Source organism: Rhipicephalus sanguineus, chromosome 7 (assembly GCF_013339695.2).
Source record: "Rhipicephalus sanguineus isolate Rsan-2018 chromosome 7, BIME_Rsan_1.4, whole genome shotgun sequence".
Classification (NCBI taxonomy): domain Eukaryota; kingdom Metazoa; phylum Arthropoda; class Arachnida; order Ixodida; family Ixodidae; genus Rhipicephalus; species Rhipicephalus sanguineus.
The window spans coordinates 76610421-76627432 of NC_051182.1; the positions used below are offsets into that span (position 1 = coordinate 76610421).

Genomic DNA, 17012 nt, shown 5'->3' on the forward strand with positions numbered 1-17012 from the left:
TGCTGAATATGCCGGCATCCACATGCATCAAGTTGTTTTCCCGTGTACGGGGTGACCCCGGGCAGGAAATGGGATAAGGAAAAAAAAGAAAGCAGAAAATAAGAAAGAGAATGGGTGTTTTGTACATCGATAATAAAAATTATTCTCTTGTGAAACCAGCACAAGTGGTTTTTCACACAGAGTTTCAATGAAGAATGCGGCATTACGGGAAAAAGGGAACGCCACTCCAAATGTCGAATCAACCAAAACTGTGTTCCCTCAACCGCTCGTTCAGGCATCTTTCAGCTGCAGCTTGAGAAAGGGAGCAAGAGGGCATCTGTTGTTACGCTACCGTAACCATGGGTGTACATCGCACCATGGCAAGGTTGTAGCACTGCTCAGAGACGAAGATCGCCGCACGACCGGGATTGAGGAAGCTGCAGCAATGGAAACTCAAGCTTATTTGTGCGTCAGCTCAACGTCTTTTTCGTTATCTGCCAAGGAAATAAGTTTTCAGGGTGACAGCTGGTGATCAGCGCATTGCAATGCACACGTGTCGGTATGAAAAGGTGCGCTCATTCTTTCTTTTGGTTTTTTTTTCTTTATATACTCATGTCATCTGGCAATAAACGTTAGTTGAGAGCTGCGATTGTACAGGTGCTCCCAAACTAGAACGGAGCACGCGAGCTGTGACCAAAGTGTTCAAAACTGCATGCCAGCCCTCTATCACAAGATGCGCAGCAGATAACGAGAGTGCGTCGGCTTATCCGGCTGACCCATCCCTATATTCGGATGCTCGCCTTATCAGCTGCTCGAGCGAAACCGCGCTGCTACTATCACTGCTCGTCAGGGGCGAAAGCGGTGGCATTCTCGGCGACGCAGAACGCGCATGCCTCCGAAGATTTCTCCTCGACGCGGGCAAAGAAATGCAAAAAGCGTTGGAAGCGTCCCCTGACGAGCAGTGACGGTAGTATTGCGGCTTCGCCCGAGCCGGCGGTAAGGCGGGCATCAGACTATCGGGATGGGTCTGCCGGAAGTGGCGACGCGCTCTCGCTATGTGCTGCGCATCTGCTGATAGAGCGCGCTGGCATAAAGTTTTGAGCAGTTTGGTCACAAATCGCGTGCTCTGTTTTACTTTTGGGGCACCTGTACGTATCGTGTCTCTGTGTCGTTGGTGTAGATTCTGCGCTAAATAGTTCATAGCCGAGGTTTACCAACTGGCCCGAACTGACGCTTCCCTTTAAAGGCCTTCTAACGCTCCTTATGTGAGGTGCACGTGGTCTTTCAGTTTCCGTATAATTGCTCTCGCAAATGTAAGCAGCTATATGCCTTAATATACCCCAACAGAGCAGCAATAGTCATAACCACAATATGGTGCGTATTTGGGCCGGTTGGTACATGTTCAACGATACGAGAAACAGCGCGACACACGGGACCGTGAAAGAGACGGACCAAGCGCTGACTTACAACCAAGGTTTTATTCCGTACATGGGGCTATATATAGCACACGCAACATGAAAGGAAGGAGAGGAGAACAGTGACGTAGAACTTTGTTCACGAATTCTATGAAGGCTTCTGAAAAAAATTAAAACCATCATCCACTAGACAGATAGGCAATTTCCCTGGTGAGGAGCGCTAACGAAGGCACGCACATGTCACCTTTTTTGTCAATGCAAAATGCCTCATAAATCTCACGTGCTCGTTGATCCCTGTATCGCCGAAGTATCTTACATTGATCGAACATTGCAAGACAGCCGCATACGGAGCTGTGTGCAGCTAGGTGGCTGCCCACAGAAGCCCGCATTAGATTGCGATGTTCCCTGAGGCAGTCATTAACACACCGACCAGTTTGGCCGATGTAGCAGCGACCGCATGTGAGGGGGATTTCGTATACCGCGTTATGACACCATTCAACAAACTTTTTGGCGTGTTTCTTATCACACACGCGAGGCCCTCTGTCTTCTCTGTTCACCTTATTGCACATACCAGAGAACTTATTTTTTGCTGAAAAGACAACTCTGATGCCTGCTTTTTGTGCTACTTTTTTTAAACAATGAGACACCCTATGCAAATACGGAATTACCGCTGTTTTTGAAAGTGGGCTCTTTTCCTGACGACTAATCAGTTTTTTTTTGGCTGTTTTAAGCCTTCTAGAAGACCTTCGGCAATGGAACACAGTAGGTTGTCCGGGTAGCCTGCCATGCGCAGTCTGCGCACCTGCAAGTCAAAGCTAGTGCACATAGTGTGATGGCATGATCGCGTCAACGCTGCCCCTAGACAAGATTTTGCAATCGCTCGCTTGACAAGTTTAGAATGCGCAGAACTGTAAGGTAACAAGCTTTTCTTGGAGCGGGGGGCATACTGCCAGCACACGTGGTCAGATAAAAACATTTCAAGGTCAAGAAACCGAAGTCTGTTACCAGTGGGAAATTCAGTGGTTAGTTGCAGTTTGCTCATGCAAGAGCGAAACACTTCAACAATTCGATCAGCACATTTCTGTGTGTCAGAGTGGTTAGCCCTGTATAATATCAAAAAGTCTTCCACGAATCTAAACACTTTCACAGCGGTCGTCTGATGCAGGCATTCCATGAGGGATCTGTCATATTTGGCTAAAAGAATATCACTTAGGATCGGCGCGAGGCACGAACCTACGCAAACACCTTCTTTTTGAATATAAAGTTTGCCATCATGCTTTATAAATGTGGAACGTAAATAAAAGCTCAGCATGGCAGGCTACCCGGACAACCTACTGTGTTCTATTGCCGAAGGTCTTCTAGAAGGCTTAAAACAGCCAAAAAAAAACTGATTAGTCGTCAGGAAAAGAGCCCACTTTCAAAAACAGCGGTAATTCCGTATTTGCATAGGGTGTCTCAATGTTTAAAAAAAGTAGCACAAAAAGCAGGCATCAGAGTTGTCTTTTCAGCAAAAATTAAGTTCTCTGGTATGTGCAATAAGGTGAACAGAGAAGACAGAGGGCCTCGCGTGTGTGATAAGAAACACGCCAAAAAGTTTGTTGAATGTTGTCATAACGCGGTATACGAAATCCCCCTCTCATTCGGTCGCTGCTACATCGGCCAAACTGGTCGGTGTGTTAATGACCGCCTCAGGGAACATCGCAATCTAATGCGGGCTTCTGTGGGCAGCCACCTAGCTGCACACAGCTCCGTATGCGGCTGTCTTGCAATGTTCGATCAATGTAAGATACTTCGGCGATACAGGGATCAACGAGCACGTGAGATTTATGAGGCATTTTGCATTGACAAAAAAGGTGATATGTGCGTGCCTTCGTTAGCGCTCCTCACCAGGGAAATTGCCTATCTGTCTAGTGGATGATGGTTTTTTTCAGAAGCCTTCATAGAATTGGTGAACAAAGTTCCACGTCACTGTTCTCCTCTCCTTCCTTTCACGGTGCGTGTGCTATATATACCCCCATGTACGGATTAAAACCTTGGTTGTAAGTCAGCGCTTGGTCCGTCTCTTTCACTGTCCCGTGTGTCGCGCTGTTTCTCGTATCTTTAGTCATAACCAAGCTTTTCATATCTTGCGTAAAAAAACAAGCCATCTAGATGACACAGTTTAGCGCTTGTTTAGACGTGACGCTGCTTTCTATAAGCAGATATATCTTGCCAACCAAATGTCGGGATATTGGCACAGCTACTTCAAGGATGCATTAATTTCTGAAGCCTGCAAATGTTTTAGGGGCGAAGCTCCTTAAGGCGGCACCCGTTCGTCCCTCGTAGTCGTTGTCGTAGTGCGTAACCAGTCTTACGCTTTGACCTCCAAGGTGGTGCCGGTGGGAGATTCTTCCTGTGCGTTGTTGAACAATAAAAAATTCGCAGCGTGCGCGTTAACTAAAAGCCGAATTCTTCTGTCTCTCATTCCCCATTAGCAGCCATTGGCATGTTCCAGTAGGAAACGTTAGTAGAAGTAGAAGTGTAAGTGTTAGCTAAAAGCCGACTTCTTCTGTCTCTCATTCCCATTAGCAGCCATTGTTTACCTCCAAGGTAGTGCCTGGTGAGATTTCTCCTGTGCGTGATTAAACAATCAAAATTTTGTTCAAAACGCCGTTGATTGATGAAATAAACCAACGAAAGACGCCAGATGTTTTCTAAAAGCAAAACGAAAAGACGCCAGATGTTCCTAAAGCAAAACGAAAAGACGCCAGCTGCTTAACGAAAGACGCCAGATGTTTTCTAAAGCAATGGTTTTCTAAACAGCGAAAATTCACAGCGTACATGCAAAATTAAAGTGAGCTGCAAGTCGTCATAACTCATCGAACCTTTAGTATAAACGCGCCCGATCTCACGTCGGTGATGATGTACTGGGCAGAAATCACAGAAGATTCACGGTTTACCAATGAACCTCCGCAGCTTCGCCCACTCATCATCATTCACTCCGTGGATATGCTGTGATTTTTTTTCGTTTATTGTACTTGAACATTGCTCAGAGGACAATGAAAATGTCGGTACCCTGTTACTATACAAGAAGCAATGTTAATGAACTCGGAAGCTCCGATCTTCGTTAAAATGTTTTAATTCAGACAAGTGCGCATCTCCTGTGAGCTAAATGTCAGGCCAGTGACACTTTTCTGGCACCTCATAGCTTAAGACACAAGCCGGAAAAAGGAAGGTAGGAGCGTTTAGAGGGTCCTCTATGATACAAAGAAATTCAGCGGAACGACAGGAATGTCTCAGAGCTATGAATGACGTCTATACTGGTGATATACAGGGTGTTTCAAGAAATGTGTCCAACCTTCTCAAAAAATCAGGAAAATGCGATATATGATTGCTGCCTTCAGAACTGGTTTTTCTGTAGTGGCAGAGATGTTAAGATGGTTAAAGAAATTATTTGAGACTGTAAATAAAAAAGTTAAATTAATTAACTTTTTTAATTATTGGAGTTCGGTGGTTGTGTCAAATGGGCGAATGGAAGTTCTTCATGCCAGAAACCCAACCCAACTTTGAGATTTCGAAAACGTGGCATCTAGTAATCATTACGAAGTAATGAAATTCAACCAAATTCAATGGCGAAACCTAAACATAAACTTGAAAGAACGCAACTGCCATATTCTTCTGAGACGTCCAAAATGAGTGAATGATTTTTTCTGTAACTCTAGGCATCTTAAGATGGTTAAAGACATGACTTGAGGCAGTAATTAAGAAAGCTAGGTTAATTAACTTTTTTAATTAGCGGAGTTAGGTGACTGTGTCAAATTGGGGAATTGAAGTGCTTCGTGCCAGACACCCATCCCAACATTGAGATTTCGAAAAAGCGGCCTCTAGTAATAATTACGAAGTAATCAATTTCAACCGAATTCGATGGCTTTTGCGGTTGAAAGCCGTTGGATTTCGTTGAATTTCATTACGCCACAACAATTACTAGAGGACGCTTTTTCGAAATCTCAAAGCTCGGATGTGTTCCTCGCATGAAGAACTTCAGTTCTCCCATTTGACACAGTCACCTAACTCCATTATTGAAAAAGTTAATTAATGTAACTTTCTTAATTACAGTCCTAAATGATGTCCTTAACTACCTTAAGGTTCCTGCCGCTACAAAAAAAAAGCACTTCTGAAAGCCCCGAGCAAATATCGCATTTTCCTGATTTTTTGAAAAGTTTGGACACATTTCTTGAAAAACCCTGTATTGTTCAACATTGTTTAGGTGATTTTTGGTTTGTGTTTTTTGTGGCAATATTGAGTGGCACTTTCGCTGTTTCACACGTCTCGCTGATAAAAAAAAGCAGAGTCAGAAGACTTTGCACACAATGTCTGGTTATGTGATACTACAGATCCCGCGCTTGCGCACGCCAACGATGCTCACGCGCCGCTCACGCACACAGACACACACGCACACACGCACACGCCCGAGTTTAGCGCGGTGGCGCCGGCATCGCCACCGCGGAGAATTTAGGCCGGCGCATAGAAACGGCAGAGAGTCTCTTTTTGGGGTGTGGCGGCGCGCGCGGATGGACGTCGGCCGGTGGGTCAGGGGGGGACGGTACCGCGGCTCGCTTCCCTCGGGCCCTCGTGGTGAGTCGTGCATTTGCGGCGCCGCATTTGTCTTGTATTATGTGTCTTATGCATGTCTTCTGTTGTCTTATGTTATGGTGTGTTGTATGTCTTATATTGTGTATAAGTTTAGCGTGTTACGTGTTACAAATTAGGCTGGCGAGCTCGCCATATATTGAAGAAGTGTTTAATAAACCTCCACGTTTGTTGCACGACCGCGTGAACTGTGTCCGTGTGTTCCGAGGGCGGCGGCGGTTTTATAGCTCAGACCCCACAACATCTTTGCCTAGCCGGTGAGCGGAAATGGCTTTTGGAAATATATTAAGTGGGGCTCGTTTGTTTGTGGGAGACTGACGCCCCGCTCGGTTTTTTAGATCTCAAGTAAGCGTCATCATTTGAGGAGAGAAACGCCAAGGTGTGCGCTGCCGAGTAATATGGTAACCTACGCCTGTGCTCATGCATAGAGCACATTGCAGCGCTTCAGGACCGCGAGAGGTACAGTTCGTAGCTTGAGCCGTGAACGCGGGAAGACGTTCCGCTTCCCGCTGCACTGAAATCTGGTACTACCGAAGCGCTCACCGTAGGCGCTCGTTAGTGTCATGACGTGGCCTCCGAGATTAGCTCCGGCAACGCGCCGTTGCTCAGGCCCTTCCATTCGCACGAGGAGAGCGTAATCAGAGAAAGCGGTGTGATGTCTACAATAGCGTCGCTCATCGGACGCTGAGCTTGGGCTAAGGTCGGCATCCCGCGGCGCGCGTCTCCCGTCTGGCCTGGCCGTGATTCCTCACGAGGCGAGCGGGGAACGCAGTGCGACAGCCAGGCGAACGTCGCAGAGCTATTTTTAAATAGTGTGGATGGATGCTATATGAGGGACCCTTCGACGAGGCCACCTCGCCATGTGTTGAATCGTTGACATAATTACACTTCTCTTGGAAACACACCGAATGCGACGGCAGTAACAAAGGCGCTTTGCCAGAGCTAATCTCGGCGGCTGCACACAAGATGCAGTGCTTCACGTCACCGATTCCAGACGGTGTCACCTCCCCCCCCCCAGCCCCTCCACCAACAAAAGTCACTGTGAAAGGGAGAAGGCCTCATATATATACTAGGCGGCGTTTGTGGCGCCTCGTGTATGATCAGGGTTGCCAATGGTGGCTACTTTTCGCCAAATTGGCGAATTTGAGAGGCTCGTGGCGACCTAAAATTGTGAATGGCGACACGGCGAATTTTTGGCGATTTTCGGCTTAGGTCTCCACTACGTTATGCATCCTAAGCTCAGTGTCTTCCCAACGAATGAGCGGCAACATTCTCTGTATTTACCATGGTTTTTGACCCACGAGTAGAATGTGGCGCCTCGTGTATGATCAGGGTTGCCAATGGTGGCTACTTTTCGCCAAATTGGCGAATTTGAATGTGCACATTTCGCGTCATTCGGTATGTCCGTCCTGTAACTCATGTGTATCTCCTCAATTCATCTAGATACAGGAGGTACTGCAGCGGCCCCTAGCGACATTCTAGCAACATGTAAGTCAGCGGACTACCTTGCATACCGCGAGGCGGCAGTGTTTTACTATAAGTTTAAAGGCTTTAGGTGCCCTGAATGAATGAAACAACTTTATTGCGAGATCCGGCTAGTTGCTGGTCCGGGCCAGACCGCTCAGATGGAGGACGGAAGACTTTGTCTTCCACTAGCCTCCCTGCTTCTCTAAAGTTTCGCTTCTGAAGGGGCTAGACGACGGGTTGGCCGCGTCTTCCGATCATTTGTTCCGCCAGAGCTCCAACTGTTCTGAATAGGTTGGCGACTTATTCACTGTTTCAGTTGCCCCAATTCAGCTCGTAAAGACTGTTTTGGAATAGCGAAGAGAGGCGGATACGCGGCTATTTGTGCAATAAAAAATATTTATTGAGGCATTTTCCACTGTTCTCGGTGAGCGTGTGCAATGAAAACAATTGTTATATAACATTTTACCTTATGTACCTGTTTATTAATAACGCATCGGATTGACGCGTGTAGATATAAGTGACTATAAGAAAGGGTCGGTGGCGTCCGGTATCATATTAGTTCACACTGAAAATGTGTAAGACTCACTAATGATCGGTTCCTGTAAGAATTCTGTCGCATTACCTTCAATAAACCTTTTAATCCTTTTAATTCATAGAAGGGTACGTAAAGCTGTCTACAAACAATGATTTCACAGTTTTCGCCCAAGGTTTACCACACTTTTACCTTTGAAACGGTCGGATAGAGATGGAAGTATATCATGAGTGTTTCATTCATTCACCTTTGCGCCACCACGCACATCTTGCGGATACTCCGAGAAGCAGCACCATGTACTCCCATGGTGAAGCGGGCGATACGACTGGCATTGAGAAACGTCGATATAATTTAAGGGTCTAGGATGGTACTGTATTCTGTGGGGCTATACATCAGTGGAAATTTTTATTACTATAGGTATGCCGTACATATCTATAAAATGGCGACTTTTTTGGCGAAATTTGTGAAAAAATGGCGACTTTTGGCGACTTTTTGGTCGTCGTTTGGCGACATTTAGTCGAAAGTCAGTGGCAACCCTGTGTATGATCATCAGTAGCGTAGTGGGTTGAGCACCCGGAACTTGTGGACCGAGAGGTCATGGGTTTGACTCTCAGGTCATCAAAGCAACAAGGCTTTTTCCTCTGGGTTTTGTTTGTCATCTGCATTTTGCTTGGTGGACACGGGCAGTCTGGGTCTTGGTGGAAGTCTTGGTGGACTCCGGCGTAAAACACTTTCATGTTTAAAAAATCGGGTTATGACGCACATTCCTTAGGTCTATCTCAGATAAAAGCTTCCTGCATTTTATGAACTAAAGAGAGAACTTATACTTCAAATCATTCTCCATGACATAAATAATCTCCACCCCAAAACGATTTCACATGAGCATGCCTTTGCAAAGCACGAAAAAAAACAGGAAAGAAATATACATGCTCGTGTCTAAAATTATGAAGCTGTCCAGGCCCTTCAGCTTCAGTCAGGTGTTTCCATCTTGGAGTACATACTTAGCTGCACTAAAACCGTGCGCTCGCCCTATACTGGCGCTCGTGAATGGGATGCAAATAACGGTAAAATGGTCGGAAGAGGTTCTTCTTTCCTAATTAACTTCTTTTAACTGGAAATGATGTGCGCTCGTTTGGAAAAAAAAATTTACCTTTATTCAATTTAGTGTTTTCTATAAGATGTAGCAGGATATAATCTTTGCGCGTGCTATCGCTGAAGCATGGAAGAGAATTCCCTTGACAACGCAAGGTATAACGTTCGCGAATGCTCGATGATTCGACTTAGGACCTTTAAACAGCGGTATATGAGCGGCCCGTGTCATCAAGCCCGATCCCTGCTTGGACCTGCTGCTTCATTCCCGTGACAAGGCGGGACCCGGATTTTCAGGTCGGCTCAGGTCTGTGCGGTGCTCCACCCCTGGATTAACAAACACTCGGTTGGACAGGTACATAGACGCAGCGCCTTCTTTCTTCCGCCATTTTTTTCCAACCGAAATGCTCACCTCTTACAGCGAAACCTGTTATGAGCATAGAGTTTCCTACACTTACCTAGAGGGAAAAGTGGCGCTGCGAGCTGTTGGACGCATGGGAATGCCGGGATATGTGAGCTTCGAACTTGACTCGGATTCGTATCCTTCACGTAGAGCCCAGACACCTCAAAGACGCGTCTGGCTTCAACGCGTTCCTTGCATCGAAATGGTTGATTTCTTACTAAAGGAGCCCGTAGTGAGCTATTTGTTCTTTATTATTGCAGAAAAACGAGTTTTATTTAACACTGGAAACTTCTTCGTCGATGTACAGTTTTACTAAGCGTAAGAAGTAACCAACGGCTGCTAAACTTGGCAGGCAGACGACGAAGGCAGCGTTCCCTCTGCCACTGTTCGTCATCTGTTTCGTTCTTTCGCCGTTTGGTTATGCCGTCAAGGTGAGTGGACGTTTATTTTAAACTATAATGCGCGTAAATGACATCCGCTTATAAAAGTTTTGTTTTAGAGAAGCTTTATTTGCGCAGTCGTATCTGCTTTGAGCCGAAGCCTCGCTCAACACCAGCCAACACAAGCCTCGCAGACACATATACCGTCATTCCCAGCACTCCAACGGCGCCCCTTAAGAAATTCGCATAGACGGTGGCACCAGATTTCCCTCTAGGTATTTCTGTAAGAAACTCTATGGTTATGAGATCATTTCAGCGGCCGTTTTTGGCACCGTAGTTGTCCGCCGCCGGTGTCCGTAACGACTATCGCTCGAAAAGAAAAAAAAACGAAATAAGAAAAAATTCCATGATAGAACGAGGTTCGAACCTGGGCGAGGTTCGAATACTGGGCGTGGGAGCCCAGTATTCAATCTCTGAGCTATGCCGGTGCTGGAAACTGCTTTGCAAAAAGGTCCTATACAGACTTCATGTCGGAAAGGAACCACATTAACATATGCAATGTAGCGTGGTAGAAGAGTAAAATAAGCACCAAGCGTCGCACAACGCAAATCTGTAACCAGGCATTACACAATGTGAATATCGCAACGAGTAGGTTGTTGAATGCTTCCAACCCATTAGAAAGGGCTCCGCCATAATTCTTCATCGTCATCAGGCAGAGCAGCAACAAAGTGCGCATAATGCCTTACATGCGTTTAGCAGGTACCGCGGATCTCCGTAGAATGACGAAAAATGGCATAGTACCTGCTTCCCTACTTCTCAAAAATTACAATGGTTTATAGCGTAGTGGGTTCCTCGCAAGTGCACTTGTATTGGTTGCCAAGGAAGCCCATAAGCGCATGATTAATTTCCTCGGGGTTTCAGTAAAGTTCTTCACCCCCCTCTCTCTCCCACGTCAACGTATGTTATACAGCATGGCGGGAGAGGGAAATAGTGACCGGGCGTCACCCAATGCAAATTGCATAACTGATGGGCCGTTTAAACCTTCCAGCCCATTACAAAGGACTGAGCCATAATTCTTCATCGTCATCAGTCGTCGCGTCAACTAAGTGCACATAATGCCTTACAGACGTGTAGCTGGTGCCTCGCTTCTCCGCAGAATGACGAATAATGGCCTAGTAGGTGCTTCCCAACTTCACACAAATTGTGATTTATGGCGTAGTCGGTACCTTGCTAGTGTACTTGTTATAGTAGCCCCAAGAGAGCTTACAACGGGCTCTAGAAACGCCACTCTTCCAGCTTTCGCCGTGACTATGCTGCGGTTTTAGCGCAGGCCTGGCGTGTTTTCTAGTGAGCCTCTAAGCCTCGACGCTCCAGAAGCGCATGCCATGGAGACAGCTGGACAGCACGACGGCGGGTGTAATAGCGGGACACAACATGAATGCCCCTCGAGCATCTGTAAAATACCCTTGCATTATGCTTGCAACAAAAGGTGAAACAAAAGGTGACTGTAGACGACTCTCTGCCTGGCACCGGCGTGTCCATATCACATACATTGTGACCCAGTACCAACTGGACAAACGTGCAGTTGGTACTTTGAAACAGCGATATGGTCCAACTCCAAAGGTGCGCCGACTAAGGTGGCTTACACCCTTTGTAGAGACACACTCAAATAAAGCATGCGTATAGTCGCATGCAACTTGAGAAGTTCACGGCATTTCCTGTTCAAACACGGATGCACAAAAGCCTACACCAATTCGCGCGCACTGCAGATTGACGTCATGAGCCGGACGTCCAGTGACACCACTTTCGGAGAACATTGCTGAGTGCATGAGAGCAGGACTATTTCTTTCGTACCGGAGGCAATAGGCTGCGGTGCTTCGGTCGTCTGGGTGGAGCCTCTACGGACTTCTTAAGGTAGAATAGCGCAAATACCACGACGAGAGAAGATGGGAGGCTAACAAGCGCAAAGTTCTTAAGTTGTATCAAACTATAGTTGTCTCGCACGGCCCGAAATCCGTGCAACTGTCATTCGGTGCAACGTGCCACCTGACGAGGCGTTGGTGCGTCGGTAAACGCTAACTTTCCAAGAAGTTACAGTGACCATCTCAGCAGACTTCCAAATAACAACTCCATATCAAAATTACAACCGCACAGTCGCAAGGGACCTCCTTGACCATCAGTGTTTTACCCGACAAGCACACGCCCCTCACCACAAACATTCATCAGGAGGAAAACATCCATCAATTGGAGGAAAATTCAAACCGGTGTTTATACATACTTAAAACAATTGGCCGCGTATCTGCGTGCTTCGCTGGAAATGTCTTCTAAAGACGATATAAGAGGCGCTGCGTCAGATATGGACGCCATCCGGCAATACGTCGGGAAACATGAGTGCTGAGTTGCGGGTTGGTAGTCTCGGCGCAGCAGCAGGCGAAGACCGGCGGTGACCAACGCGACCGGCGGGGACGCCAGCCAGCTGGAACACGCGGTTTGGCGCGAAGCGCTGAAGCAGAAGAAACTTCCGCACTCAACGAGTACTCTCCACACACTCTTTTATTTACACGTCGCCTGGGTAAAAACAGGAATGCCAGAGCGGCGCCCCATGGAATTCGTACAGTGCAATACAGAACCGAAACCGAAACACAACAATGAGCTCGTGCAGAGGGTACGGAGCAAGGCAAGTTTCAGCGCAGTCGCATTTTCAGCGCATCTTAAGAAACTAGGGTCTTTAGAATTACGTATGTATGCATTTTCTATTAAAGGAACGCCCCACCTCATACTTACCTAGTGATGTTGCGCCTCAGATATGCGTAATGTTTGCTTTTTGGTCGACAATGTATACAAGTATGAACCTAGTCAGCCGTTCAATATGGCTGGCCCTTGGACAAGTGGTTCAACTTTGGCCAAGTGGCTGAATCGAGGGACGTGCCGACAAACAGAAAGGCAGACAGACCAAAATTTATCCGTTTAAGTATCCCAAGAAAGACTCTCGTCTTTAAAAGCTTACACGAACCCGCCACAGTGGGGTTGGTTATGGTGTTCGACTGCTGACCCGAAGGTCGCCGGATCGAATCCCGGCCGCTGCGGCCGCATTTTGATGCAGGTGAAATTCTTGAGGTCGGTGTACTTAGGTTCAGGTTGTACTTTGAAGAACACCGGATGGTAAATCATTCCGGAGCCTTCCACTACGACGTTCATGATCATCATATCGTAGTTTTGGGACATAAAACCCGTACAATTATTATTATTAAAAGGTTTTACGCCACGTTCCCGATGCGCTATCGAGGTTGCTGCCCCTGGTGCGGAGGAATGCCTACACTACATAGCATTCATTACCTGGGGCTGCTCAAAGCGTCCCCCACACCTGGCAGACACAGAAATGACACCAACACACATGTTGGAGCAGTGAGAGGCGTGACTGTCCAGCTCTGACCTGGCCTATCACTTAGCGATGATCGACCATGTTGAACGCGCAGCTGATGCCCTCGACGAAGGCTGCCCCTATAATAATGACTCAAATTTTGTTAGAATGTGTTTTGTTTTGTTCTGTTCCACCTTCCCTCCCGCCCAGTCAGACTCAGGAACCACTTCAGGCAGATTGTGTATTTAGCAAAAGTGGTTGACGAAGTATGGTATGATGCACTCCACTATGGGAGTGCAGTTAGCCGACCCAGAAAGCCTTGCAAGCGTCTAATGGGTTCCATTCCGAAACCTAGGGGTGTAACAATGACATGATAGCCCAATGTCCTCATAGGATACTCGAATTTTCCCATACAGATACACATTGGTGGCGCTAGTTACAGAGAGAAAACTTGAGCTCTCCGACAATTTTTCTCAACTGTCTGACATCAGCGCTAATTGAAGAGTAATACTTTAACCACAAACAAGGAACTTTTATTTTCCAGTATGCCTAGTGCTCATATTAGATGAGAGGAAGTGTCAGCGCTTCGAACGAACGAGAGCTGGTACGACTCTCTTGCTGAGGTGAAGAGCACGCGAACAGCAGCATTGTAGACGGAGCTGAAATTTATTCTAAGGTTGTAAACGATTGTATAAGTGCTCTGATAACGCGCGCATTAAATCGATTTTGTTGGACCGACCTTTATGGGCTCCCTCTTTCAGGCGCCTGAGAAGGGCGACAATGCAACTGCGTCAACTGCGGCCATCTTCAAGTACCCTTCCCTACGAAGGAGTTTCGTGATAACGCTTTTCCTCCGGTGAGTGCATTAAGAGGAGATATAAGATGAGCCTCCTGGTGTTCTTCATATTAAGGCGAAAGCCTTAGATGCCTCGTCAAACGCGAAAAATGACCATCGGAGTCGGCGGTGGTGGCGTAATGCTAGTGATTCAAGGAAACTTCATCATGTCGGTTAGTCAGCCTTTATTTTAAGTGCGTAGCCCTTTAGGGACCCGGCTTGTCGTTCATCCGTAGATCTCATGTGGCGTGATCACGCCACATGAAATCACGCCGTTAGCACTACACCAATCGCTACACAGGAAAGACATTAGCGCTGGATTTTGCACCAAACAAGTACACCGGTGAAAATGGGAAGACGGCGAAAAAGCTGTGGATGTTGCAGCTTGTCCAGGCACCGTTCAGGCTGTTGGAGCAATGAGGGGATGGAGCAACGACATGGTGTGATGGCATCACCATATGACGTCATCATGACATCACGTGCGGCCAGAACCTCTGACGTCGTCATGGCGTAATCGCATGAAATCGTGGGGCGATCTCGGAGGCCCTGCAAAACCACGTGAGATTCAGAAAGTTTCCAATTCCTCAAATCCCGGAGGCAGTGAAAAACAAGTTCGGTGCGGAAGCTTTCTGGGGGAGGGGAGATCAATACAATCGAGTGAGAAGAAAAAGAATAAGGAGATGGCGTTCACCTTCGTGTCCTCATGGCAAATGTGTAAGGAACCGCGTAACATTTGTTTCATCTAGTCAAGGCTTTTGTATGTTCATCGCAATCACCAAAAGCCTCTGCAGCTGAAGGACCCTACGTCGCATCAGCAGGGAAAAAAGTTAGTGTTCTTATCTGCTAAGACAACTTGACGGCGAAAACATTGTGCACTGTTTTAACGGAATTACTATTTCGGCGTCGTTTTCGGTCGTTCAATCAATCACTCTCAATTCATTTAAATTTATTTGAAAACAGGGGTACCAGCGAGCAGACAAGACGCGTACACACGCACAAAAAAAGACGTTAGACACCCACGATCGCTGGGCTTTAAACTGTGCTTTTTTGGGAAGGTACCTAGCGGTTCGCTGTTGAGGGGAACATCGGCGCGCGTAGCGTTCGCTCGGCGCCACCGCTGGCTGCAACGAGTTTCGCGCAGGCGCAGTGAGCAATATGCGCGGTGGTCTTTCGTCGCGTGAACGGTTTGCTTCGCGACGACAAGGTGGCTAGATAAGCTACGTTTCGAAGCACGGCAGCAGGCGGTGGCGGACCACGAAAGAGCACCACTCACAGCACGCACCGCGCCTGCGGGAAACTCGATGCCGGCCACCACGCGCTCACATGTTTTCTTTGACAGTGGACAGCTGTGTACATTGGCACGCAAAATATCCCACGCCTGCGCATCATCATCTCCTCCGACGACGCGTGGAATGTAGCACTTGTTTTCGCGCTAGATAGGTGTGTATCGCGGACACAGTTACGTTTCTGGTTCAGAAGGTGAAAGGCTTGTAAAATTTCTCGTTCATATCTAGTTATCATGCACGAACTTGTCCAAGACCTAGTGCTTATGTACTCTAGGTTACTTGGGAATGCTCTGAATTACGTTCAAGTACATCCAAAATCCTTAATAAATACGCTCTATTCTTAAATAAATTCAATGACATTTCTTGCTTCCTATTACTCCCCCTTCTTAGCTACACTTAGTCACCTCTCAGTATTCGTTGCAATGCTTTAGCCGAAGTTGGGCTCTTGTATTACGCATAGAGCCAAGAGTCACGCCGGTTGCTTTATTGCTGTGTTTGATTTTTCCCAACCAGTCGTGTTGACGCTGACGGTCACTTTTCGCGTTTATTGAGGCATCTAGGGATTTTGCCTCACTAGTAAGCACATAAAAGAATGAACGACGAAAAAAAAAAAGAATCATTGTAGGTAAGCCAACAAAAATAACAGCCTGCGACTACGCATTACAAGAATACTTTTGGGCAGTTGCATTTCCTGCTATTTTTTTATCGGTTGTTTAGCCTGCACTTTAATGAAATATAGAGTATTTGGGGAGTATTCCTGCCACACAACAATAATCGTCATCCACCTCGCGTACTTTCCTCGCGTTATCACCGCGGTCCTGGCACTTGCCGGTCACAAACGACGCGCGCGTTATCAGCGGCGCATAGCATTCTTGATAGGAAAGCGACGAGAGCGGGGTTTTCAATAAAGGAAACATGAGCAAGCCAGATGACGATCATTGTTGTGTGGCAGAAATAGTCCCCAAAAACTTGATTTTTTCTTAGAGTGCAGGGGACAATGCGGATAAAAACTGGGCAGGCTGTTTCATGAGAACTAATAACGATGGAACGAGAAACGAGAATGATCGCTAAAGAGTACTGTTCTTTTTCTTTCTTGTGAAATGTTGTTTTTGTTGCTTATTTTCCTTCCTTTTCATCGATGTCAATGAAACAGCGTGAAATGAGAACGAAAGAAGGACACAAGCCATAAGCTTTCTATGTTACCGTATCTTTAAAGAGGCAAAGTGTGGCGTCAGGTTCCGTAGCTACAAGATGGGGACGAAACACTTACATCAACGCTGTCGCCGAACTAAGAATTGAGCTTTACTCGGCAATGCGACGAATATTTGCTAAACGTGACAGCTACGATGCACAATAAGAAAAAAAAAAAAAAGCTCGCAGGGTCCCTTATGCGTTCGCCTAGGACGATTCGAAGGTGAAAGTCATCTTTTTTTCTCAGTCGATGTACTGACTCACCTCCGCCCAACTCCGAATGCTCTCTGTACCTAATGTAGTTTTGCACTGCCTCCGTGATCGGCCTACCTTTTACCAAGGGACGGTGTCATGTGGTGACGTCATCAAGTTACGTCAAGTCATGTGACTTCATAGTGACGTTAGGATGACGTTACAGATTTTGGCGATCTATGAGGTCATGGTG

General features: G+C 46.8%; 1 protein-coding gene across 1 annotated transcript in view; it reads left to right on the plus strand.

Moving 5' to 3' along the window:
* The window catches only part of LOC119398784 (beta-alanine transporter), a 42557-nt gene extending 28442 nt beyond the window's left edge, over window positions 1-14115 (plus strand). Inside the window, exon 7 of the mRNA XM_037665601.2 lies at window positions 14017-14115. Coding sequence (XP_037521529.2) covers window positions 14017-14115 — 99 coding nt within the window. The remainder of the gene's footprint in view (window positions 1-14016) is intronic.
* The last annotated feature ends 2897 nt before the right edge of the window (window positions 14116-17012 follow it).